This window comes from Engystomops pustulosus, chromosome 4 (assembly GCF_040894005.1).
Source record: "Engystomops pustulosus chromosome 4, aEngPut4.maternal, whole genome shotgun sequence".
NCBI lineage: Eukaryota > Metazoa > Chordata > Amphibia > Anura > Leptodactylidae > Engystomops > Engystomops pustulosus.
The window spans coordinates 183,520,670-183,546,227 of NC_092414.1; the positions used below are offsets into that span (position 1 = coordinate 183,520,670).

Sequence of the window (25,558 nt, forward strand, 5' to 3'; positions counted from 1 at the left end):
GCATATGTCCTTCTCAAAGTTCAGTGATGAGAATGGGTTGGCCTAAAGGAAAGGGTTGTGGGAAACAAATATTCCATACAAATACATAAGTATTATTGACAACATCTATGTGCAGCCTTCTGCTGTTCCTGCTGTGATCAGCTCCTGAGGTCAGCTATGCCACGGATAAACAGGATAGTAAAAAGAGTTGTCGCCTGTGCAGAGTCATCCTTATTTCTCCATGCCAAGAGTGACCCCTTATCTTTTAAGTAGATTTTGTATAAAACAACTATTTCCATAGTTATTCATCTCCCTCTTTAGATTTATTTTCTCATATTTTTTTAAATCCTTCTTCCAACAGTAACTTGGACGCTATGTCCCTTATGAGCTTTATTAGGTAAGGATACCCTTTTATAAACTAGGGCTCCATGTTTTAGAGGAATACTTTTGACCAGCACCAAAATGGGTCTTTTTAACCTTTCCTTGTACTCTTCAGAAGATCAACAAACCACCCCCCTGCATGAAGGTGAAGTCCCCATCATGTACTTACAGTATAACCCCAATGTGAACTCCCTGTGTATTGTCTCCATTACATATACAGGTCTAAATGTATAATGTCAAATGACTACTATATACAATGTCATTCCATTTTTTGGTGGTAAAAATTTTTCATTTTGAGAAAAACCATGCAGAAAGTGTGACGTATAACAGCATAATTTTGGAAAGGATTATGGATTTCGTTATTAACCTTCTAAATTCATACTCTATTGGTCCCATAAAGGAGATGGGGGAGGAATGTTTACGGACACATCTCTATATATCGCAAAGCTCCCAGCTGTTAATTTCCGACTCCGACAGTTTAATGCATTTCTAAAGCACTCATTATTTCACGATCCCGATAAGAACTCAACGTTTGATGTATACCAGCATCATTTATTTGCCGTCTCCCATCCAGCCCTATACCTGGAGCGCACAAATTTATTAAATGTGGGAATGTAAATGAAAAGTTTTTTTTTTCTCCTATTTTTTATTAGTTGGGTAGAAGAGTTGGTTCTCTCCCCGTCACACTCCGCTGATTATTGAAATGAGATGAGATTCTGTCGTATCTGTTTCAGACATGAATCTCTAATAAACTCTTTTCATGAGGTCCGGGTGACGAGTTTCTGGGTGGGGAGGGCACCCATGGACTCTTTTTTTCTAAAGATAATATATTTACTGATTATTAAAACATGAATGCAGATTGACACTGATGTCTCCCAGCTGCGTGGTATTTAATACACCGAGTTGGCGGTGACCAAAACCTTTTTGGTGGTTGTGTATAACACTGGAGACATCAATCGACCCTTCATTTAGGACAGAAATTTGGTAAATTTACCCCAATTGCCAAGGTATCCTACCTTTAAACGTAAAATGACAAGGTTTTACATGTAAGGACGTGTAGGAAAGGTGTATTAAGCCGTGTTAGAAGAAAATCCAGATCCAGCTCCGAAACACAGTATGAACGAGGCTTTATTGCAACTTGGTGATATCATCCAAAATTGTACAAAAAATGGACATGCTGGTCAACGCGTCATGTGCCCTTACTCATGACTGATTTATTACGTCCCGTGTATCTCCTATAATGGCAGTGATGTAACTATAACCTTGACTTACAGCAGATGACCTTTCCCTAGGCCATTCACCACAAATATCAATGAATTGTGATTGGCGCTTCTATAGTTAGACATACAGAAATGTAGACAGATGATGGTGTACTGTATGATCACACTAAATGGCGAGATTGATCGGTGGTGATAATCTAATAGCCATCTGTTCAGTTTAACCACCTCCATGAAAACAAAATTGGCTGCTATCTCACTATATGAACGTAGCAAAAGGTTATTATAGGCTATGTAAAAACAGTGAATCCGTTACTGAATGTAATGTAATGTAATAAATAATAATACATTTGCATGGTAAGTCTTTTATAAATGACTATAAAGTCTTCTCTCCAGCTGCCCCTATATTCTGGAACTCTCCTCGTCACATAAAATTTTCTATCGTTCCCCACAGATTTTCAAACAGGACGACATGGACTTACCGTTCCAGTTATACAGCATGTGTATGGCACCCCGCAGGATAGAGGTCCGGTGCTGTTGCAGGAGTGGTATGGATTCACCATCCAGTCTGTAAACTGGTCTCCTCCACAGCAAGAAAACTGCAGAAATAAAAACCAAAAAAATGTCTGAAAAAATGTCATTGCTACCAACCTTGTCCTTATACTTAGCTCCAAGTTTTATACAAAGAAAGTACTGGAAATTTTCTACTCCCATGACAGAGCCAAAATGCTTACATCAAGTGCAACTGTGGACAAGATGGGGTATGAAGAGCTTCCAATATAATGGTAATGAGTATGAAGCTTCTCTTAGAGGAAGAAAGATGAGATGTTCCTTGATTAGAGATGAGGGGACCCGATGGTCAGGTTCAGCCACCTGATATTGCTGAATTGGTGGCTGAACAGCAAATTCGGCAAATTAATGCCTATAGCAACATGCCACGCCTATGATTGGCAAGGGGAAGCTCAGAAGGGTTAACATGACATCCAAGCCTATGACGTCAGAATGTTTTGATGTCAAGGGTACAAGGCAGTGTAACAGATGACGTTTCAGTTAACTTTTGGCTGGTTTCTTTTAATAAATGTTTAGATGATTTATGCATGACTATTTGCGTTATATATAGAATATATACCATAGCGTATATCATAAACGCAAACATATTGGAGAACACAGGTGAGTAAATTGCCAATCAAAATTGGCAGACATCAAACACAGATGTCTAGGATTAAAAAATTAGGCATTTGGCAATATGGAAAACCATGGAATTGATGAAGTGACTTTATAAATGGGAGTAGCAATAGTAAGAGTATAACGATGCAGACTGATTAATACATAGCTGCAGGAAGTCCATCAAGGGAATGAGGTAATGGAGCTCTCCACTGTAAATGGACCTTATAGGTCAGTGATGGCTAACCTATGGCACTGGTGCCAGAGGTGGCACTCAGAGCCCTTTCTGTGGGCACTCAGGCCATCACCAGAGATGACTCCAGGTATATTCCTGCAGTCCCAGACAGCCCAGGACTTGCTGTGCACAGAGCTATTTTAAAGTGACAGCTCTACCTGGGACTATTTTCTGCTTTATTGGTGTCCTCAGAGTGATGGTATCAATGAAAACTGTGACAGAGAAGGGAGTATAAATCACAAATTAAATTTCTGTGTTGGCACTTTGCGATAAATAAGCGGGTCTTTGTTGTAGTTTGGGCACTCGGTCTCTAAAAGGTTCGCCATCACTGTTATAGGTAATCACATTAATGGACTCTCCACTTTGGAAAATGATGGCATGAAGCGGATTATTGTATTCTTCTATGGACTGAATGGAGAATGTGCCTGTACATTATACAAACGTCGGAAGTGAGGACATGGATTAGAAAAATGAGCATACCGTTTCTTGTGTAAGCGGACCTGTCATCCATATATTAACTTATGTTATACAATATTGGTTCATGAGGCAACACTGCAACCATTCAAAAAATGTAAAAAATGATCCTAATCCGCAGAGGCTAAATACTCACGTTTGCTGTGTACTTGGCCTGTATGACCGATGCGGTTGTAGGCAAATTCTCTGTACAATGGAATGTCCTTTTGCCCATACACGGATCAAAGTTTGGTGCTTGAATATCTCGATAGTATTGTAATTTACATCTTAAGTCTTGCCCTAGGATTAGGAATGGGTCTACCTAAGCTTCTGCCAGCCTCCTGTGCATGAGAGAGATGGATGAAGATGGCCACGGGAAGAGTGTAGACCTATCCTATTTAGTTTAGAAAAACGTGTTAGGTCCCTCAAGGTTTTCACAAATTCCATTTGTTAGTAGTAGTTGCAAAAAGAGCTTGGGACCAAAGGGACCTGTGTCACACAACAAGGAACCCGTTCTATATTGAGCACATGGTAGACGGGATAAAATTAGATTTAGAACGTTATACCTCTACTTGATTGACATTAGACTAGTTGTACTTCCAGCTTGCGTTAAGGAAGTTTTTTGGCCGCTCGCTCTTACTACCACTATGTCTCCATATTCTGCTCATTTTTGTACATGAAATGTTAAATATTGGCCAGTTATAAAATGCTCTCGAGCTCTCAAGAAGTTTCTTCACAGAAAAGTCCTCTTATAAGCGGTCAAAGGTGAATATTAGGGATCAGTAAGATTATGCTCCAGAGGGCCACAACCAGGCTTTGCATAGACAACGCTCAACATTCCCAATCCAGCTTTATACTGTGTTTTTCATGGTTGGGAAGTTTTTTTTTTTTTTTTAAAGAGTTCACAGATGCATTTTTATTCTTTGAATCTCACCCGATGACCCTGTCTACAGAGGATCACAAAGAACACAATTTCCAAATATTACGGCTACTGCATCAGCAACCCCTACAGATTATAACGCCGTTGAGGCAGACAAGATATATTCACAGGGAGCTCAGTAAAGACTCCAAAAGTCTCCAAATACTGTACTCTACTAAAATCCATGCTTCATGCCTGTGTGCTTTTTAATAAAAGCCGGTGACAGGTATAATCAATCTGTTCATCTGTTTACCTACAGACTGGATTCTCTTCATTTATTTTGTGTACTCCAAAAAAAGCCAAATTCACTCACTAATATTTTGAAAGCTAAAAGAGACTTACCGTATATACTCGAGTATAAGCTGACTTGAGTATAAGCCCAGCCCCTGTAGTATATAGCCTGCCCAGCCCCTGTAGTATATAGCCTGCCCATCCCCTGTAGTATATAGCCTGCCCAGCCCCTGTAGTATATAGCCTGCCCAGCCCCTGTAGTATATAGCCTGCCCATCCCCTGTAGTATATAGCCTGCCCAGCCCCTGCAGTATATAGCCTGCCCAGCCCCTGTAGTATATAGGCTGCCCAGCCCCTGTAGTATATAGCCTGCCCAGTCTGTCTCCGATGCTGCCTTGGGTCCTTCGGTCCTCTTTGGATTCTTCCGCTCCTCTTCGGGTCTTCACACTTGGCCGGCACACAGAATTACGTCAGCTGCTTGCCAACGTCATTGTTTGTGAGCTGCCGGCACGCGAGGGGACCTGAAGAGGAGCAGATAAACCCGAAGAGGACCCAAAAGGACCCGCAACGGCACCAGAGCATCGAAACAAGCATAGGACCTACGGGTGACGTCCGAAAGGTGCGTTTTGACTATTTTTTAGTTAGGGTTTTTGAGAACAAATTTTGTGCTGAAAAACTAGGCTTATACTCGAGTATATACGGTATATTCCTCACCACCTTTCAAATAACGTTAAAGAAAATTTAAAGGGGGCTTTACCATTGTAGAAATTTATGGCAAACGCAAATGTAAATGTGTTTTCTTCAGGATATGACGATAAGTAAAAAGCAGCAAGAGGGCAGTTTGACAAAAACATGTTTTTGCAAGTGGTTTTAAGATTTGTACAAATTTTTTTTAAAGCATTCCTTTATAATCTGTTTTCCATTCTGTATTCCATCTTGCTAGCAAGCCAGACATAAGCTCTCTGAGCTGTCAGATGAAATGTAAGGGGAAAGGGAGGAGCAATGAGTCACAGCAGCTAGGTCTCAACTCATCAGAATCTTCTTAAATATTAAATTACTCAGAAACTAGATATAGGATATTTTAAAGAAGTACTGATCTGCACTTATGTGGATAAAGCACATGGGGGAAATTGAAACTTACTATTTAGATCCAGCAACTTGTGTTCTTATCTTTGTAGCTCTGCTTAGCAGTGGCTCACTCCTCTCACTCATAGTTTTCTATTGATATGGAAATGCATGCAATAGGTAACCAGAACCCTGTATTTTACATGTGAACAATAAAAGACACCAAGTGCTGGTTACCAATCACAAACGTTTCCATAGAACCGCATATGTGATCGGGCTGTGGCATGCCCCCGTGCGCTTTGATTCTGCTTCTAAATGAGTCTATGTGGTATGTGTGACTGCACCCTTAGAGAAGAGATCAGTCCACCAAGTCCAGTTACAATCCAGGAATATATATCCAATTGCCAAATCCTGTTGTATCTATCAACACATACATTGGTATGGTTTACACAGCTTTCCAGTGCTGCTTCCTAATACTGCAGATTTGTATGGTCAAAGCTGCAGTATTAGAAAAAACATTATCTGAAAAATTATCCAACTTGGACATAGTCTCCACTGAAGACCGACCAGTGGGGAAGCCTTATTTCACAGAATAATGAAGTCCATTTAATAAGTTTGCAACACAGTCAAGAGATACTAGTATGAAAGATTTTATTTCTAGGGCATTTCCCGCAAATCACCATAGTGCTGGGATATACACCATTATGAGAAGAGGATTTTCACAAGACCATATGAAAAGAGGAATGATCTATGTGTCAGTGTGTCTATGACCCAATGACCCTATCACCTAACTGGTTTGGCTTTGGGCTACTTCTAAAGATGTGGTTTAAATGGTTTGGCCGATTTTCATTTTCACCCTTAGAGAAATCAGAGATAATAGTAAACTATGTCGAGGCACCTAATTTTACCACAGAAAATTATAAAAAAAAAAACTATAAGTCTAGGATAGGATAATGCAGAAGCTTCTCAAAATGTCCAGCAGTGGCCTCCCTTTACTAACATGTCCAGCAGCGGCCTCCCCTTACTAACGACATGTCCAGCAGCGGCCTCCCCTTACTAACAACATGTCCAGCAGCGGCCTCCCCTTACTAACAACATGTCCAGCAGTGGCCTCCCCTCATTAACAAGTCCAGCAGCGGCCTCCCCTTACTAACAACATGTCCAGCAGTGGCCTCCCCTCATTAACAACAAGTCCAGCAGTGGCCTCCCCTCATTAACAACAAGTCCAGCAGTGGCCTCCCCTCATTAATAGCATGTCCAGCAGTGGCCTCCCCTCATTAATACCATGTCCAGCAGCGGCCTCCCCTTACTAACAACATGTCCAGCAGTGGCCTCCCCTCATTAACAACAAGTCCAGCAGTGGCCTCCCCTCATTAACAACAAGTCCAGCAGTGGCCTCCCCTCATTAATAGCATGTCCAGCAGTGGCCTCCCCTCATTAATACCATGTCCAGCAGCGGCCTCCCCTCATTAATACCATGTCCAGCAGCGGCCTCCCCTTACTAACAACACGTCCAGCAGTGGCCTGCCCTCATTAACAACATGTCCAGCAGTGGCCTCCCCTCACTAACATGTCCAGCAGTGGCCTCCCCTCATTAATAACATGTCCAGCAGCGGCCTCCCCTCATTAATAACATGTCTAGCAGCGGCCTCCCCTCATTAATAACATGTCCACAGCAGAGCCCCCTAAAAAATAAACTCTGTACTTACCTCCGATGCTCAGTGCAGCTCCTCTTCTCTCAGCAGCTTCCCGTGCAGCATTGCAGGCAGAGGTACGTCTATGCAGATCGCATGGGCCCGTCTTCACCCATGCTGCTACACAAGACCCAGAGAGAGAAGAGGAGCTGAAAGGACCGTTAGAGGTCAGTACTAAGTACAGAAGGGCTTCTTCAGCACAAAAATAGTTCTGAAAATCTCAGCTTATACTCGAGTATATGCGGGTATTTATTAGAAACATATTGAATCACAACATTGAGGCGGTGAAACGCATTATAGGAACCTGTAAATCACTCACTTATTACTTATCCGTACTACAGTAGTAACTGCACACAACCCCTTTAAGCTTCCCATCAAGAGGACTTTGGTTATCGCAGGGTTACTAGCTAAAAGTGGATTTTATCTTGAAGTACTTTCCTACTCCTTTAAGGGAAAGAATAATGTATTAAAGCGCCCAATGTTTACGCGGATAAGATATGTATGTATTCAGCGCACCTTAGGGAAATTCAACCGGATCAAATAGTAAATCAATTTTAGGCCAAGATTTATGTGTGAAAAGGGATGGCAGCGCAGCGGCTCTGATGATGTGATTAAGAGGCTTCTGTCTTCCTACCTCCTCTACCTTCCGCGCATTACGCTGACATTACAAATCAGTTTTGCAATGTTTACCGCGAGTTGTGTCATTCATTTAAGATTTCATTGAATTCGCCGCCACGTATCGCACCTTGTACTATTATACATTATATTCCCTGAAGGTTGCGCGCTATTTTTAACCACAGCATGTATTCCGCTTTAATTCTAGAATGTCACATACTAAGAGGCACAGCCTCATGTAGCCAGATTGATAGACCTAGCCCTGGATCTGAATAACCAGCATAAAATGCCATAACAAGCAATATTAATTTGCGAGCCACAACCTTGTGACATGGAGAATGGATGGCTTGGATACAGCGCCATGCTAGGAATGCATTATCAGGAAATCACTACTTACAGGCGGCTTTTTGCTGTAAATTAATGACTCGGGATGCCACGTGCGGGCCATAGATTTGACTTAATAAGCCATTTGTAATAGATGTAGGGAGAAAGGCTACAAAAGTTCTTGGAAGTAATTTCGGTTTGTGGGAAATATACAACAACAGCTGAATTTCTAATAGTAGGATTGTATGAAAAGTATCACGGGTTCAGTCTCCCCCAAAACTAAATCCATCAAGTATTTTGTAAGGATTCTCAAAGTAATTATTTTTCTCTATGGGAGGGATCAACAGTTTTGACCTTACAAAGCGGCAGACAGTGTTAGGTATTGTCCCTGGAGATCTGTGTAATCAAACCTGTGTGTGTGTGGAGCAGGAGTCAACACAAAGGATTGTAGCTGGACTTGAAGCACTGGGTGAATGGCATGTTCTTACACTGTGATATTTCTGCATTAAAGGGGTTGTCTGGGTTTAAAGATGAAATAAAAACTTCGGAAACATCGGAAACAGTGCATCATGGTGTAAACAGAGGCACGGCACCAGTGGTGGGGGACAAAGGGAACGCAGTAGAAGGTAAGCATCATTTATTTTTGTTTGTTTTCTTTGCCCCCTTGGACGGATTTTTTTTTAAACCTGGAGCTTCTCCATAGCTCTTCTCTGCTCTGAGTGACTGCTGTAGCGTCTAATTAAACGGCCGCAACAGCTTTTAATAAGAGCTATGATAAGTGTTGATTATCTTGACTATATCTAACAATATGAACAAACCTTTTCTTGGACAAAATCCATAATGTTCTTAAAATCCAAGTCATCATAGTAATGTTTCAGTCCAACCAGTATATTCGCGTGGGCAAATTTTTTCATCTGTAAAGAAATAAATAAATGAAAATTTTTACAAGATGAATAATTTATAGTCAGAAACTCAAAAAAATTCATACAAAAAAACATAGGTACATCACTAATTGAAGCATGTAAGACCAAAAACTTGCAGAATAAACTGGGGAGGGGGGGGGCTGGCAGATCTAGTCTTCTACAAAGTGAATTTTTTAAACATTTTTTTTGTTTAAAGCAAACTTTTGATGATTTTATGTCAAAATATATTCATCAGATGGCTGTTGAGCACGCCCCTTTCTGCATACTCCACCCCCTTTTTGTTAAGGGTCATCATTTGGACATAAAACTGGTGGAAGATCACTGATAAATTCCTCAAGATTATCCAATTAAATATAAACAACTGAATTCAATTGTTGTCTTAGCTGCTGAGCAGAATGATCTATAAGCATATTATTATAAAGGAGCTCTATCATCAAAATCCAGCATGATAAACCAGGGACACTTACACATAGACCCAGGCACCGTGACTGTGATAATCTTCTTATATGTGTTATCCATGGCCTCCTTCCTCCTAAATTCAATGTAAAATGATGCTAATGAACCAGAGCGGAACTGGGAGTAGTTACCAGAGCCCCTTCCTGCTGTTTCACTTTACAGCAGCACTTCCCCCTCCCATGGTGTGAAATTAGAGCAGGAAAAGGGAGGGGGATGTGCTGAGGGAGCAGGGGGGAGGATGACACAGTGTAAGGCTGGATTCACACTATCGTTGCCCGCCGTACCGTAGCACGGAGGGCACACGGCAGCGCGCGGGGAGAGGAGGAGGGGGGAGAGTGTTGCTCACCCCCACCCCTCTCCATAGGGATATATACGCCCATTGCCTTCTATGGGGGATGTATATCGGCCGTATATATACATAAATACGTAAACATGCAGCCTAACAGCCTATGAAACCGTAGCACTGGGGATTCTGGGAAATCACCTTTCAGAGCCCTTGCAACTCATTAGCATATTTTTACAAGTTGGTTTTATAAGAAGGCTATGGATAACAAATATAAGAAGACGTTTACCACAATCCTGGTGCCTGAATCTATGAGTGAGTGTCCCTGGTTTATCATGATGGATTTTAATAGTAGACTTCCTTTATGATAGTGTCCAGAGGTCGGTCTAAACCCCTTCTCATCTGTCAATCATGTGGTAGGTTGCCCAAAGGAATTCTAAATGGATTTAATACAATTACAGGTGATACTGAATAATTTCTGCTCAGCGTCTCCTGCTCTATGATGTGCTATTCATAGACTGAGTATGTTTTTGAAGTGACAGGTTCCTTTAAACCCTTCTTTTAAAAAAAAATGTATTCAAGCCCAAGCCTCCAGTCAGTCCACCCTGAGGCTTAGGATTATGTCATGTTCTGAAATCATCTGCCTCTATTATTCATAAGTTTACAGCACAAGTCCAGCTATTTTTACTCTGCCCTTCAGGGAGATTGCCTGCTGAGAACGGCAAAACGTTCATTGTACGAGCTGATCCTAATATCCACGAATGGATTATTTAAGACCCAGTCCTCAGAATTAATGGTGCGCGCAATAGGCCTTGTTTCAAGGTGAAAAAGGTTTCACAGACTTCAACAGGAAAAAGTTGTCCTAACTTTGGGATAGTGAGCTGAATGGTTTGGGACCCAACCCTGATAGGCCGCCATGAGCCTTGAGGGGCGCCAGCGAGAAGATGAAGACTCCATAGTGGTGGAAAACCCAAAGCCAACCCAGAAAACAATGACTTAGTAATGGGCAATGTCTAGCTAATAAGAGAAGTAATTAATGTGGTATCGTTGCTGTAACCATTAATCAAGTTAACACATCCAGTCACTTCAATGCCTTCTTCTATAAACCATTCATCTCCATCTTCTTTTACGCTTATTTGCAGTGAGATGGAAGTTTATGCAAATGCTTTAGCACTTTCAAGGCTGAACATGTTCTGCTAAGCTTCAGGCTCCATGAATATTCCTTTCCATTACAATTTCGCATACTTTGTCATATATATTATTATTTTTTTTTTTTTTTTTTTAAAAAGGAAACCAACCATGAGGAATCTACTATCAGACATAGATCTGATGGTAAATTCCTCCTCCCTGGCTGAAACTGTAATTTAATAATCCAGGAACCTAACTGGTTAAAATTTTTATTTTAGTAATATGTAAATTAACTGCAGAGGCTACTGGGGCGTGTACTAGCCAGGCCGGGCACTGGGAGCTAAGGCTTCTCCACGCCCCAGTAGCCTATGCAGTTAATTTATATATTACTAAAATAAAGTTTTTAACAAGTTAGGTTCAAGGATTATTACATTACAGATTAAGGCAGAGGCAGCAGGAGGAATCTACCATCACATCTACTTCCGATGGTAGATCCCTCATGGTAGGTTTCCGTGCACTAAAAGCCAGGTTATCCCCCATTATTTAATAAAATATATGTGATAAAACAAATATTAGGCAGATAAATTCTGAAGTTTGTTTCGCCAAAAATTTATAGCAGCAAAAACTACCTAAAATCAGGGATTTATAGTTTTACATGATACAATGCAGCCTGACAATCCTGTTCTGCAGAGATCACTTTTCAGCACCCATCTCATTAGCATTACAGGCAGGATAACAATGAAGGGTATCACTTATACATATTGTATATAGACAACATTGACTACCAGTGACTATAGAAGGTGGTCACAGTTCCCCCTCCCTTCACAGTGACCGCATACACAGGTAACATATTAAAATGTTCAAAGGCATCTACAGCACTGATGAAGGATTGTATCTGTAGTGCCGTAGATGGGAAAAAAGGGTAGGAATTTTTATTTTTTAAATTGAATCTAGTAAAATCAAAATCTGTACGATGGTCTTACATAGTTACTGAACCATTCCTATGTACACAACTATATAGGGAAATCACAATATCTAAGGGAGACCACCCACTGACCACTTCAAATGAGCAAAGATAAGAAACATTATAAACTAAAATATTTCAATCTACTCCATTACCCATTGACTATAGATAGGAATGAATTTCATGATCGGTTTCCTTTAAAGGAAAACTACCATTTCATTTGATGCATTATGAAACAAACATACCTTGAGACTTTTGCAGCTACACTGATGCAGGATTATATCTTGGGTTTACCCCGTGATGAGTGGTTTTGCTGATAAAACAGATATAACATTATGATAATGAAGCTCTGTCCCTTCTATGGCTCCTTCAGCACTTGCTTCGACGCTTGTTGTAGCAGGAGAGTTTTTCTTGGCAGGAGAAGATGATGCAATCACTCTTCTCCCTGCCAGACAGAATAATCAATTGCTGCACCATCCCCCAGCTGTGTATGAGTGATCCAGCTCAGGTTGATTAGTGATGCTTGACTAACCTCCATTTGTAATTACAAGCTCAGTGTTGATCGAGGCAGCCATGCTGATCTAGCTTTCCCAAGGTCCTGAATGTTATTGTTTTTTCAGCAAAACCACTCAACTCAGGGATTATCCTACATCAGTGTAGCTACAGCATTCCCAAGGTATGTTTGCTTGATAATGCATCAAATCAAATGGTAGGTTTTCTTTAATAGGAGAAGAAGATAACATATAAGACAGGTAAAGGATTGTGTCATTCATTCTCTTTACACAGAATTGGGAGAGATAAACATCAGATAGTTGAGGGTCTGATAAATGGGAGCCCCGTCAAATAACTTTACCGGTCACTGCAAGTCCTCCAATGATCCCCCATAGAAATGGATGGAGGGTAGGTCCGAGCCGCATCCATTCACTTCTATGTGACTTCTTAAACAGCTTACAGGACAGTCTCAATGCGAGAAAGGTCAGTAGGTCCTGCAGTGTCCCAGTACTCGGACCCCCAAGAGAGATCAGACATCTATCCCTAGCTCTGTGGACAAATGCCCTTAAAGGAAACCTACCACTTGAAGTGGCAGGTTTCAAATGGAAATACCGAGCACCAGCTCAGGCTGAGCTGGTGCCGGAGTTTATTTTTGATAGTGTTTTAAACCGCGGTATCGCGGTTTAAAACAATTCTTTAAACTTTATAGCCGGCGCAGGGAGGTACGCGCTCAGCGCTTACCATGCGCGCGGCTCTCCTTCACTTCCTATGTAGCCGCGCGCACGGTCGCGCGCATGGTAAGCGTCGAGTGCGTACCTCCCTGCGCCGGCTATAAAGTTTAAAAAGTGTTTTAAACCGCGGTACCGCGGTTTAAAACACCAACAAAAATAAGCTCCGGCACCAGCTCACCCTGAGCTGGTGCTCGGTATTTTCTTCTGAAACCTGCCACTTCAAGTGTTAGGTTTCCTTTAAAGACACAACCCCCTAATTATACAGGATGTGCCCCATCTGACACAGCAGGGCATCCTTAAAGGGATGTCCCAAGTTATCTGCTATCCACAGGGTAAGGGATAACAAGATGATCATTGGGGGCCAAACTGCTGAGACCCCCACAGATCACAAAAATGGGACCCCCCCCCCCCCCAACAATCCAGAAAACAATAGTGTCATTCTCACTAATAGGTGAAATCAATTTTACAAAAGGTTCAGAGATTGCTGAGCACAATATTCTGGTTCCGGAGGTAGCTGAGGGCTGTGCTCAGCCTGTCTCTCTACCCATCTCCGAACCGCTGGATGTTTCATTCTCTAAATCTGTGGGGGGCCAGGCAGTCAGACCCTCATCGACCAACCTTGTTATCCCCTATTCTGTAGATCGGGGAGAACTTTAAAACCTTGGACGGTCCATTTAAATGACCATTAAAAACAAGTGATATCCTTTATTAAATATTCTTTTGCTAAATTTAATGATTTTCCAGCCAGTTTACATTTTAGACCAGTCTCTTCTTCTGGTAACATGTGCTCATTAGCTCGGGCTAGATTTTACTTGGAGTTGGAAGGTGATGGAGGTCACGGACAGATCTAATATCTTGTATAGAGAGTCGCCTCGCAAAACTTTGTTAATAAGCATCACATGCAGGGAATAACTTGTAGTAGGGCGATGACCTACCCCTCCATAGATCCATGCCTACCGAAAAGATATTTTGCCGATTTATGCTGCCTATTAGCAAAAAACACTGTTTTTTCTGTTTTTTTCAGATATCAGTAATCACACAGGGAGCTCAGGGACCATAGTTTATCACACATGAAGTTAATTAGTCATTTGTCAACTCATTCAGTAAAGAAAAAGCATTTTTCCCCACTAGAGTTTTTAAATAAGTAGTAAAATTGGATAAAATGTTCAAATATCAAAAGATCAAAATATGTACAGGGTCAGTTTCCCTTCCCTGGGGTCAGCTATAGATGAGGCTATACAGACGGTGCGTATACTTCTGCAAACTACAAGTTCTGTCTCTCTGAAGATCCTTTCTTCTCCATTCTGCCTTTAGCTGACAGACTGGAGGGGGGCAGATAATCTACACCTATATATTTTGAACGGTGGCACCTCGAAACAGTTCTGGTGTCATATTAAAGAGCACAATCTTCCCATTAATAGGACTGTTATTTACTGTTAAAGCTACAGTCAGGAATGGAGAGATCTATAGAAGATCTCTTTGGTTCTGCAACACTCCTCTTTAATATGACACCAGAACTGTGTTTCTAGGTGGCAATGTTCAGAATATGTGTTCATTTGAATTGGCCTATTGTCATGACACCTATACATGTGCTATCTGCATGGGGCGTGAACAATTTGCACATGTAAAGCCGTATACAAGTCATGAAGAGGTTAAACAGATGGGAAAACTTGGCTACTTAATCCGGAAAAGCTCCTTAAGTTCCAAACAGTCATCAACGGGTTACACATATCAGGACAGAATTAGGAACATGGCAGAGAGGCACCAGGTTTTGGGATAGAACGTGGAGGGAGGGAAATGCAAACTTTACTGTGAATATTCCCACTTTATACTCTCTGCGTCAATTGTAAATTTAGACGACGCCGTCAGCCACCAATTAATTTACATACCGCAGAGTAAGACGTCCTCATCGCCATAGAAATCAACACAAGAGATTGCTTGCAACTTTATATTACGTTTCCAAAAATCTCTTGACTCATAATGTGCCCATGTCTTACCACCCACCAACCAACTTCACTCCTCAGCCCCATAGTGTCACCTCGTCTATCACCTCCGCCTCTCGCTACACAAATCTCTCGCTGACGTGCGTCTGACGCAGGAGTCTCTCATTGCCCGATACTTTAAAAAGCAGCGTGAAATGGGTTCTCCTGAAGCAGGAGGCTGAGGATCTTACCCGCACACAGACAGATTTATGATTCCCCCCGTCAAGTCTTTGGTAAAAAATAGCACAATGATAAATCCAATCATAATGCACACCCTGAGAACTGATGTGAGGAAATCTATGCAAAGCTGCTCCATGTTCATCCTGATCCCTACCCCATAGGTAGGATGTATAGAAAGGTCACATGACGCGCTCCGTGGAGATGTATCATACGCCATTATCACTAGTATGATTAGAACATGTGCACCGTATGATATGTGCAGAAAGATTGAACCATACGATCAAACCAAAAAAAAAACATTGGGAATTCCAACATCAGAAGTCTTCTCTAGGCACAGCAATCTTTCTGCAGCCCTTAGGCCACCATCTTGAAAGCCACCGTTGGATCAATGGAAGCATTTCTGATGGGAAGATGGTGATGTAACAGATCAAATAAGACCAATATTGTCTCGGGAAATCGATTGCTGCAATCAGAGTCACTTGTAGTTCACCGGTTACCAACACAGAAATTTGCGAAAAACCAGGATTGTTCCCTGGGAAACACGGCCATTTGACATTTCCTCTTTGGTGCTGAGAGCTGAAGGCTGGATCAGGTTCGGCTATAAATTTTAATAGGCCCCTGGGCAACAGAACCTCAATTTGCCCCTTTATAGTGAACTCACATGACAGCATTAAAAATTCAGAAACAAAAACCAGTCTCCTGTTCCCTAGTTTATGACACCAAACAGCCCCTTCATTGTTGTTTTATGTAAGCCCTCCTCACCCACATGGATTCCTTATGTACAGTCTTATGTGGGCCCACCCAGCAGCTATGGGCACCGGGACTTGCCCAGGTATGCCCAGTGCTGGCGGCGGCCCTGTGCTGGATCCAACATTATGAACCTGCACAGGCAGGGCCAGCTCCAGTTTTCAGTAGGCCCCTGGGCAACAGAGCCTCAGTGGGCCCCTTTGCAGTGAACTCATATGGCTGCATTAAAAATTCATTAACTATTATTTTATATACAACCACCTCATAATTTAACTATAAACAGCCCCATAATCATATATAGCCCCCTTGCATTCATCATATACATCCCCCTTGCTAGATGCTGCCAAGGACTGAGATTTGGTCGGGCGCGGCCCTCTAGCAGCTCTGGGCCCCGGCACTTGCGCGGGTATGCCTGGTGCTGGCTCCGGCCCTGCGAACGAGAATCCTTGAAGAATCTCTGTGTGGATATTTTTTAGGTAATGTTGGGTCGCTCTGGCTGGGCGATGACCTTTTATCTCTCTAATAAGAAGTATGTAGATATGACTTGATAGGAGTTGTGATGAAGTCTGGTATCCTATTCCCATTACACATCTACCTTGTCCTCTCTCCATGCTTTATACTGCAGCTTCCATACACTTTAATATAAATGTATGTCCCAGCATTTAACCTACCTCAGTTTCGCATACCAGTTCAATAACAATCAGGAGAAGCTCAACAATGAAGATGACAAGTAACACCCAGAAGAACTAAGGAAAGAGAAAAGAAAAAAGACATTAGTAGATTGTTAATCACCTACTTTAATGGTTAATTTTCCTTTATTTCAAAACTTTTTTTAATGGAGCTGCAATTACCCAGTTTGCCCACTACCCATAAAATGGAGCCATTTGCTTCCTGCTCCATTTTCTTTGTTTGTACTGGCGCAAGATGCAGCAAAGAATAGGGGATTAGAAGTAGTGTTGGTTGCTGGACCTTCACCAATCTGATATTGATGACCTATCTTAACAGGGAATTCTGCAAAACCCTATCACCTACCTTAGGCTAGGTATCAGTATCAGATTGCTGGGGGTGATACAAAACAGTAGCACTCCAATGATCTGTTTTTTCCCTGTACAGGCCAGGGATCGCCTGCATTATGGTTGCAACTTGTTCTCAATTAAACGGCACAAAGCTGAAAAACCTAACACAACAGGGTAGAACAATGAAGAGACCACAGGTCTCATATGAGCTCTGCAATCTCTTCACTATGTACTGTACCTGGAATACCCCTTTAAAATAGGCCATTGATATTTAGAACTCAGAAGATCCCTGTAAAAAGGGCAGTTCCAACTTTGCAAGTTATACCCGATCCCCAGGATTAAGCATAACAAACTGATTGCCGAAAGTCCAACTGCTGGGGACCCCCACAAATCAGGAGAACGGGGCCCCCAGTAATCCAGAGATTGGGAGATCCAGAGTCCAGGTCCCATTAATAAGTAGAGTGGCAGAACGCATGCTCGAGCTTCTACACCATTAATTAGTAATAAAGGAATCTATTCTTGTGATCGTGAGTGAGCCCAGCAATCGGACCTTTACCAATCAGATTGTTATCCCTCATCCCACGGATAGGGCATAACATGCAAATATGATATAACCGCTTTTAAAGGAAATCTACCACCAAGATGAAGCATTGTAAACCAAGCACACTGACATACTAGTATGTGCCCACTCTGGCAGGATCTGCTCTTCTTTCAGCTTCTTATGCCCTAGTTTTTATTTTTTAAAAAAAGTTTTTTAATTATGCAAATGAACCTGAAGGGCTTCGTGCTCCATGGGCTAATTTGCATAATTGTAAAGCTTTTTTGTAAAAAAAAAAGGCGCAGAAAGCTTAAAGAAGATTGAATCTTGCCGGAAGGGGCTTAACACCTGCATGTCTGTGTGCTTGGTTTACAATCCTTGATCCTGGTGGTAGATGATGTACTTTAAGGGTGGTTCATCTGAAGCTCAAAAGTGAAGTAAAACATTGTGTACCCTTCCAGTATTAAATAAAAGTACAGATTCTTCTTGCTGGGAGAATAAAATAGGCTAGAATTAGAATTTCTGATGGTGGATTAAACTAATTTCATGACATTAGTCTCATCCATTAGAAAAGGACATTTTCGATTGACACTTTGATTATATTCAGTATAAATGAAAAATGGAAAAAGACCATCATATCTCCCTCCATACTTTCATCCATTACACTGTGTTAAATGAAGCCTTCCGGTGTCATTCCTGGTTAATATTTGATTCATTGTCTAGCCACTGACCCGTGCCCCCCATTTTATCTATGCCATTCTGAATGGAGGGAGTACAAGGCTCCAGCATATTAAAATGGCAAGCGCCACAATTAAAATGCAATCAAAAAATGCCTACTGGAAGGAAAAGCGGGAAACCGGAGATGTCCCAGCTTGTCATGTTGTCACCGGCTGCACATGGGTCTGGATATGAGCTGATCACATAATAGAGACAACATGTTTGTGCACAAATCCCCAGTGACTGGCGGGGTACCGTCGCCGGCATCGTGTTCTGATATTGGTATTAACCTCTGTGCTTGGAGAAAATGACAAGAAATGGAACGCTCGTGTCTCTTGTCCCTGCTGCACCGATGATGAATTAGGCCATTACATCCAATGAGACTGAACTATTTCCACACACAACGGGTTTCCTTTAACCCTTTGTTGTGAGGACTCACTGCTTAATTGAGGAATAAGAGAACATCCCGAGGGTATTCATTGGTTCCATTGGGGTGGGGAAAGAGCTGAGCTTCAATAATCTAATATGTTCCCTCCAAAATGGTTTAATTTTGGCAGACTTTTTTTTTCACCCCAGAACAGCTCATCGGTGTTGGTTGTCAGACTGCCAAGGATCGAATATTGATGAAATATATGAAGACCAGTCACAATTGTCAAACAGGACCAAGTCAGAATTTACTTGAGCATCTCTTTCAAGATAATACAGTCAAACGGTCTAAACATGTCTAAAGAAGTCAATCTCATTTCATTGTAGGCTTAAGCTCTGGCTTCAGAAACTCCTGTCGATCACTATAGGTTGCCATAGATTCCCCCTGCTGGGAAATGAATGAATTGCCGATCATCAAATACATAGATGGTCAGGTCCACCGAGGAAAACTCAATTTGATGTTGGCTCCCCACTCCTGAGTCAAGAACTTGATTCTAGGATGTCCATGCTATAATAAGGCATCAAGCATTTTATAGAGCAATAAGAAATGAATCATATATACGGTATGTCTCCTAAAAACTACTGATTTACATGCAGTCTGAAGGACAACAGAGCAGCTGCAATCTAAGATTGGGTCAACAAGACTGGAAACTCTCTTAACTCAATATTATAAATGAAAATGCTACAACTGCGTGGTCAACTCCTCCTGCTCTATAACATGTATCTTACAGGTTAAAGAACATATAAATTATATACTTGGTTTACTTCAGATATATTTACCTGTGTGACCAATAGTAAGTAGATTTGTTATGGGTGCCAAATTCTTATGAAGGGGTTCACACTCCCAAATCTATTTGTTTATATTCCAAAGTGAATACATTTTCATTTTCTGGACATGCAGATGGAAATTATATCCCAAGCAATCAGATGGGATAACTTGTAAAATCGAACCTTGAATGTCCTCCTTACAGCAGTATAAACCTGTTCTTTGGTGGTCAGTTACGCAGCAATTCTCACCAATTTGCTCTCTAAAAGCATTTTGTCCTATTCTTAATTTGCTCATAAAAACTCCCTGTGAAGAACCCTAGACACCACATGGTAAGAAACGTAAAATGTATAAGGAGAGTAGGCAATTACCTGGCAGAACTTGGAAAAAACTTACGTACATGCAAAGAATCCAGCCAACTTAAACTCATGGGCGTCGCCATCTTGGATTCTTCGTCAGACCCGAGGCCATCAAGTTTCTGAAGATTCGTTACAATGAGCCAGTGGCTCATTGTAATTTATACTGTGCAAAAATGCCATATACTGCAATACAGTAGTCTTGCAGTATATAGTAGGTATGATCAAACCATCTAGGGTTAATGTACCTTAGAGGGTCTAAAAAGTAGTAAAAAAAAAAAAAACCTAAAAAGTTCAAATCACCCCCCTTTCACTAGAACTGATATAAAACTTAATCAACAGTAAAAATCACAGACACAATAGGTATCGCCGCGTCCCAAAATGCCTGATCAAAATATAAAACCGGTTATTGCCGGTGGTAAACAACATAACAGAAAATAGCGCCCAAATTTTCGAAATGCGACTTTTACACCATTTTACATCACATTAAAAAATGGAATTGTGAAAAAATTGAAAGTGACCAAAATGTTGCACAGACCTAAAAGTCGTAACAATTAAAACATTGGCTCATTTAGCAAAAAATGATCCACCACACAGCTCCGTACACCAAAGTATGAAAAAGTTATTAGCATCAGAAGATGGCGAATTTTTTTTTCCCTTTTTATTACACATTCGTTTAACTTTTGAAAAAGTATTAAAACACAATAAAACCTATATAAATTTGGTATCACCGCGATACCGAACCAAAGAATAAGGTAGAGGTGTTATGTGGAGCGCACAGCGAAAGTTGTAAAAATCTGAGCCCACAAGAACGTGACGTGAACGTGGTTTGTTTTCCCAATTTTTCCACATTTGGAATTTTTTCCAGCTTCCTAGTACACGGCATGGAATAATAAATAAAATATATAAATAACGGAGAAGTAAAAATTGTTACGCACAAAATAAGTCCTCACACAGCTCTATACACGGACAAATGAAAAAGTTAGGGATTTTTGAAGGTGGAGAGCGAGAAATGAGCAAAAAAACCCGGCGTCCTTAAGGGGTTAAAACATTTTCCAGAATTCTACAGAAACATGGGAAAAAAAAAAAAAAAAGGAAGCATACTTCTGCGTTTGGCCCTGCACTTGGCTACAAGTTCCAGGGGGTCATAGGACCAGCTTTGACCATTGAGTGTCCTCCTCAGAACTCAGGAGGTTAGGCGCATTCTTCAGCAGAGGCCATTCACTGATATGAGTCCTACATCCTTCAGTTGAGCACAGGGATGAAAAAACTTAAGTACCAGAGTAAGTCAGGAATTGGGAGCCGAAGCAGGGAAACTATGCTTTCTTTTTTTTTGGGCACTTCTGCCTGGGCCTCCACTGGTATTCCTGAACTCTTATTAACCATGCATCTTCAACCATTCAACCACATCTGATTGGGTCTCCATTATTCCCAAAAGTTCTACCAACAGTGCAACAGTTATTTGGTTATTTATGTCAGGAGAGGGAAACCATTGTTCTCATCTAAGACCTGCTTGGCAGAGACAGGAATACCCTTTACTGTTGATCAATGGATCAGTGATTATCAGCAAGGCTTAGGAAGGAATTATTGAATTTTATGGTAAAATGGGTCTCTACAAAGTGCTTTCTTCTGCATCAACTTGGTTGAATAGGTACATAAGAGTGAAACTTGGTGGATGCTGATACTTCTTCAGCCCACTATAAATTAGGTAGAAAAAAAAGGCAAGAAAAAAAAAAAGTATTGTTTCATCATTTCAATTATACCGCACGAGTCACTATGGGTTTGGCTCTCCTAAGGGTGCGGTCCCACGTCGCGTTTAACGCATTCGTTTTAAAACGCATTGGAATAGCGGAAGAGTGATTTGCCTAATTAAACGCAACCTTTAACACATTGTTTTTTTTTTTTTTTAAGTATTTATTGTTTGCAATTTTTGAAGTTTTATACAATTAAAATAAACAAAACCGAAGAACAAGATTGTCTGTTACATATTTCCTTCCCCCCATTACAGGATTATTATACAACAGCCATGGTAACAGTCAGGTTCTTGCTGCGTTCCAAAATTAACCTTTAACACATTGTTAATGCATGTGTTAACATTGTGGTTAACGCATGAGTTTGTTAACGCAAGCATTAACATTTGCATTTTGTAAATGCAAGGGTCAACAGCTGTTTAATTAGGCAAATCACTCTTCAGCTATTCCAATGCGTTTTTAAATGCATGCATTAAAACGCGACGTGTAACCGCACCCTAAATGCATCAGTGCTCAACCCATTTTTACCATAGTCTATTAATTAATTATTGCCTTAATAATTAAGGTGTGTTGCCCTAATGTAGTGACGACATTGATGACGTAATATAAAAAATGCTGAATAATAAGTCTCAAAAAAAAAAAAAAACACATAATTTCTGTAATATTTAATCTGTTGTTAGTTGCCCTCTATTCTACCATGGTCAAAATGTGGCTGGTCCACTGCTAATCCATGGTCCACACCAAAATAAATTGGATTGGGCAAGATTATTTCATCCATTTCTCTATCCTTAGATTATATAATTGGCTGGATATTCTACAGGTGAAGATCTGTTTCTCTCTTCATGTTTTGTTGGCATTTCAGAACTGAAAAGCTTCCGTAACAAAGTGCGGACTTTGATGCACATGAAAGGTGCAGCCTTTGTATTAGCTTTCCGGACAATGCAGGACTCGGAGAAGAATAAGGCTTGTAAGGATTGGCTGGATACAATGACTTACCTCTGGGATGGTGCCGGAGATCAATGACCCTCTGATATTTATACTGGGGCTCAATCTAATGAACATTAATAGACTGCGGAGTAACGGCAACAAAAATAATCACCAGGCTTCAAAATTCTTCTCTCTGTATTAGTCTTGTTGAATGTCACACAGCCTGGGGCAGAGGTGCGCCGTCTCTATGACTTGAATTTTAATAAGCCTTTTAGTGTTAAAACAGAGATGCTGATAGTGTGTACACATTCCATGGATCCTAAACTATAAAGCCGTAAACTAAACCTGATAACTAAGCCAGAAGGGCACAACCCATTTGTTATAGCGTTGAGCTCCACCCAAAGAGGGGACTGTATTCAATTAAAATTTAGTTTCTAGAGAATTAATCAATTTCTCACATCATTGAAGTTTTTTATCCAGAGTTCCTAGCCCTAATTGGGTACACACAAAAAAAAAATTATAGAATTTTTCATAATTTTGTTAATTATTACTGCATCTTTTTTATGTACCCACATTGCTCCTGTATTGGCAGCCAGCTTCAAAAAGGAGCAGTCAGGCAGATATTGGTCACCTCACCAGAAATATCAATTTGGTCCACAGTCTAGATCAGTGATGGTGAACCTTTTACAGACCGAGTGCCCAAACAACAACCAAAATCCTCCTATTCACCGTGAAGTGCCAACATGGCATTCTAAGCAATAACTTATTTCAATCTGTTCTTCCACATCTTTCAATTGTGTCGTCTGCCTGAGCCCACCAATACAGTTGAAAGAAGGAGGGCAAACTCAGGCTATCGTTGTATCCTCTCTCTAGGGTCTCTCTGTGCAGAAAGAATGGTGGGTCCAGCAGGATGAGCTTCAAAGATATTGCAGTTCTGTCCACACCTTCTCACTTTTCCCGCAGTTCCAAACAGTCAATGAAATGTTGTTTTATAATAGCACTGAGAAGAGTATTGCTTAAGTTGCCTGGGACTGCAGGAAGATTCGTCCTGTTTGGGGTGATGGCCTGAGTGCCAACCGAAAAGGATCTGAGTGCCACCCCTGCCACCACTGGTCTAGATGGTCCTTACACTGCCGAATCCTGTGAACAGGTAGTCGGAGACACTCCTTACACCAGGTCTCCCATAATGCTTGTGAAAAAGTGGTGTGCAGTCATCAAAATATTGTTCTCGATCAACTCTCCACAGCTAGGAGGAAAGAAGCCATTATAGTTCTCCTCGCCACAGTAATTCATAGACATACATTTTGGGAACATTGGTCATCTATGTTTCACTAAGGGTCTCTATTGCTAGATTATAGGTATATAGTAATACAAGTTGTGATGCGCAAGAAACTTCCCTACACTATAGGAAAATGCAGGTGCAAACTGAGCACCTACCCGTTTCTCCAAAAATAAAAAATAAACCTAGTACAATTTTCTTTACGTTTAGAAATATAAGGCCTCCCGTGAAAATAAGACCTAGCGGCAGTCATTGTTATGGCTCCCACCGCTCCATACATAAGCACCAGTAGACCATTTAGATGGTGGATGAGGTTGTGACATGGGTGAAGTATTCATGGGATAAAATCACTGACTGGACGAGAAGAGTTTGGAGATTTATAAAAATGTTGGAGAAGTTGATTTTTGTTCAACAATAAATGTCCTGATAATAAGACCAATGACTCTCTTGGAGCAACAATTAATATACGACCCAGTCTTATATTTGGGGAAACATGGTAGTGCTAAGTAACTATCACACACACACAGGAGGGACCACATCATAGTCTTTCAATTGTTTTATAGCTAAATACATATATAAACATATGAATAGATGTACTTATAGGGTGACTAACAAACTGCAAAATTCAATAGTACTTAAAAGGAAATCAAGAAAGATAAACCAGGGACACTTACTCATAGACCCATGCACTGTGCTAATCTTCTTATATTTGTTATCCATGGCCTCCATTCTTATAAAATCAACTTTTATAATTATGTTAATGAGCCTTAAGGGCTACTGGGACGTTTCTTAGAGCCCCTTGTGCTGCAGATGCACTTCCGCCCTCTCACGGTGTCCTGAAACTTCCTCTGCTGCAGTGAGAGGCAGAGGGACGGGGGGGGGGGGGGGGTTAGTGCTGGGATAAGGGGGTGGGGACATAAGACAGTAACAACCTTTGAATCTGCAGCAAGGAGTTCATCATTCGTATAATGTGAAAAGTTGGTTTTAGTAAGGAGGCCACAAATGGCTGTTTTTATAAGGAACTGTCCATGGTTTATCATGATGGATTTTGATGGTAGATTTCTTATATAATATATTGTAACAGATAAGAGCTCTTCCTTCTCCACTTACAATGTCCCCTCACGGTCTCCCCCTTCCTAATAAAATGATATCACCTCTAACATTTCTGTTGTATTATGATGCACACAGAAACCAGATAGAGCGTTGTAATGCATTGCTGTTTTTGTGATGTCCTGCAACTCCTCCCTTCCCTCTGTGATGTATGAACATTGGACCTGTTATGGACCTTTCATGGCGAGTGTCGCTCCAACCTTTCTTTCTATGGATTTTTTTTGGTTTGAACTTGCATCACTGTTTGTGGATCAGAGAACAACCAAGGCCAATACACTCCTCTGCTACATATGTATCAGGGAGATAAAAGACAATAGGGCTGTATAAATGCTGGCAGTGGTCACTTTGAGCATTTCTGTTTTAGAACATATCGCTAGCAAGGCAGATATCTTTTTAAGGTGTCAGATTATTGAGAAGTCTATGGAGAAAGGGAGGGGGTAGTAGTGAATAATAGCAGCAGCTACATCTCCACCCAGGACTTCTGAGACACCTGCAAACTACAGAGAGGA

General features: G+C 41.1%; 1 protein-coding gene across 1 annotated transcript in view; it reads right to left on the reverse strand.

Annotated features, from left to right (window-relative positions):
• LOC140127767 (tetraspanin-15-like) overlaps positions 1-25,558 on the reverse strand; it is a 100,055-nt gene that overhangs the window by 28,180 nt on the left and 46,317 nt on the right. Inside the window, exons 3-5 of the mRNA XM_072148835.1 lie at positions 16,835-16,909; positions 9,096-9,191; positions 2,060-2,176 (exon numbers count right to left, since the gene is read on the reverse strand). Coding sequence (XP_072004936.1) covers positions 2,060-2,176; positions 9,096-9,191; positions 16,835-16,909 — 288 coding nt within the window. The remainder of the gene's footprint in view (positions 1-2,059; positions 2,177-9,095; positions 9,192-16,834; positions 16,910-25,558) is intronic.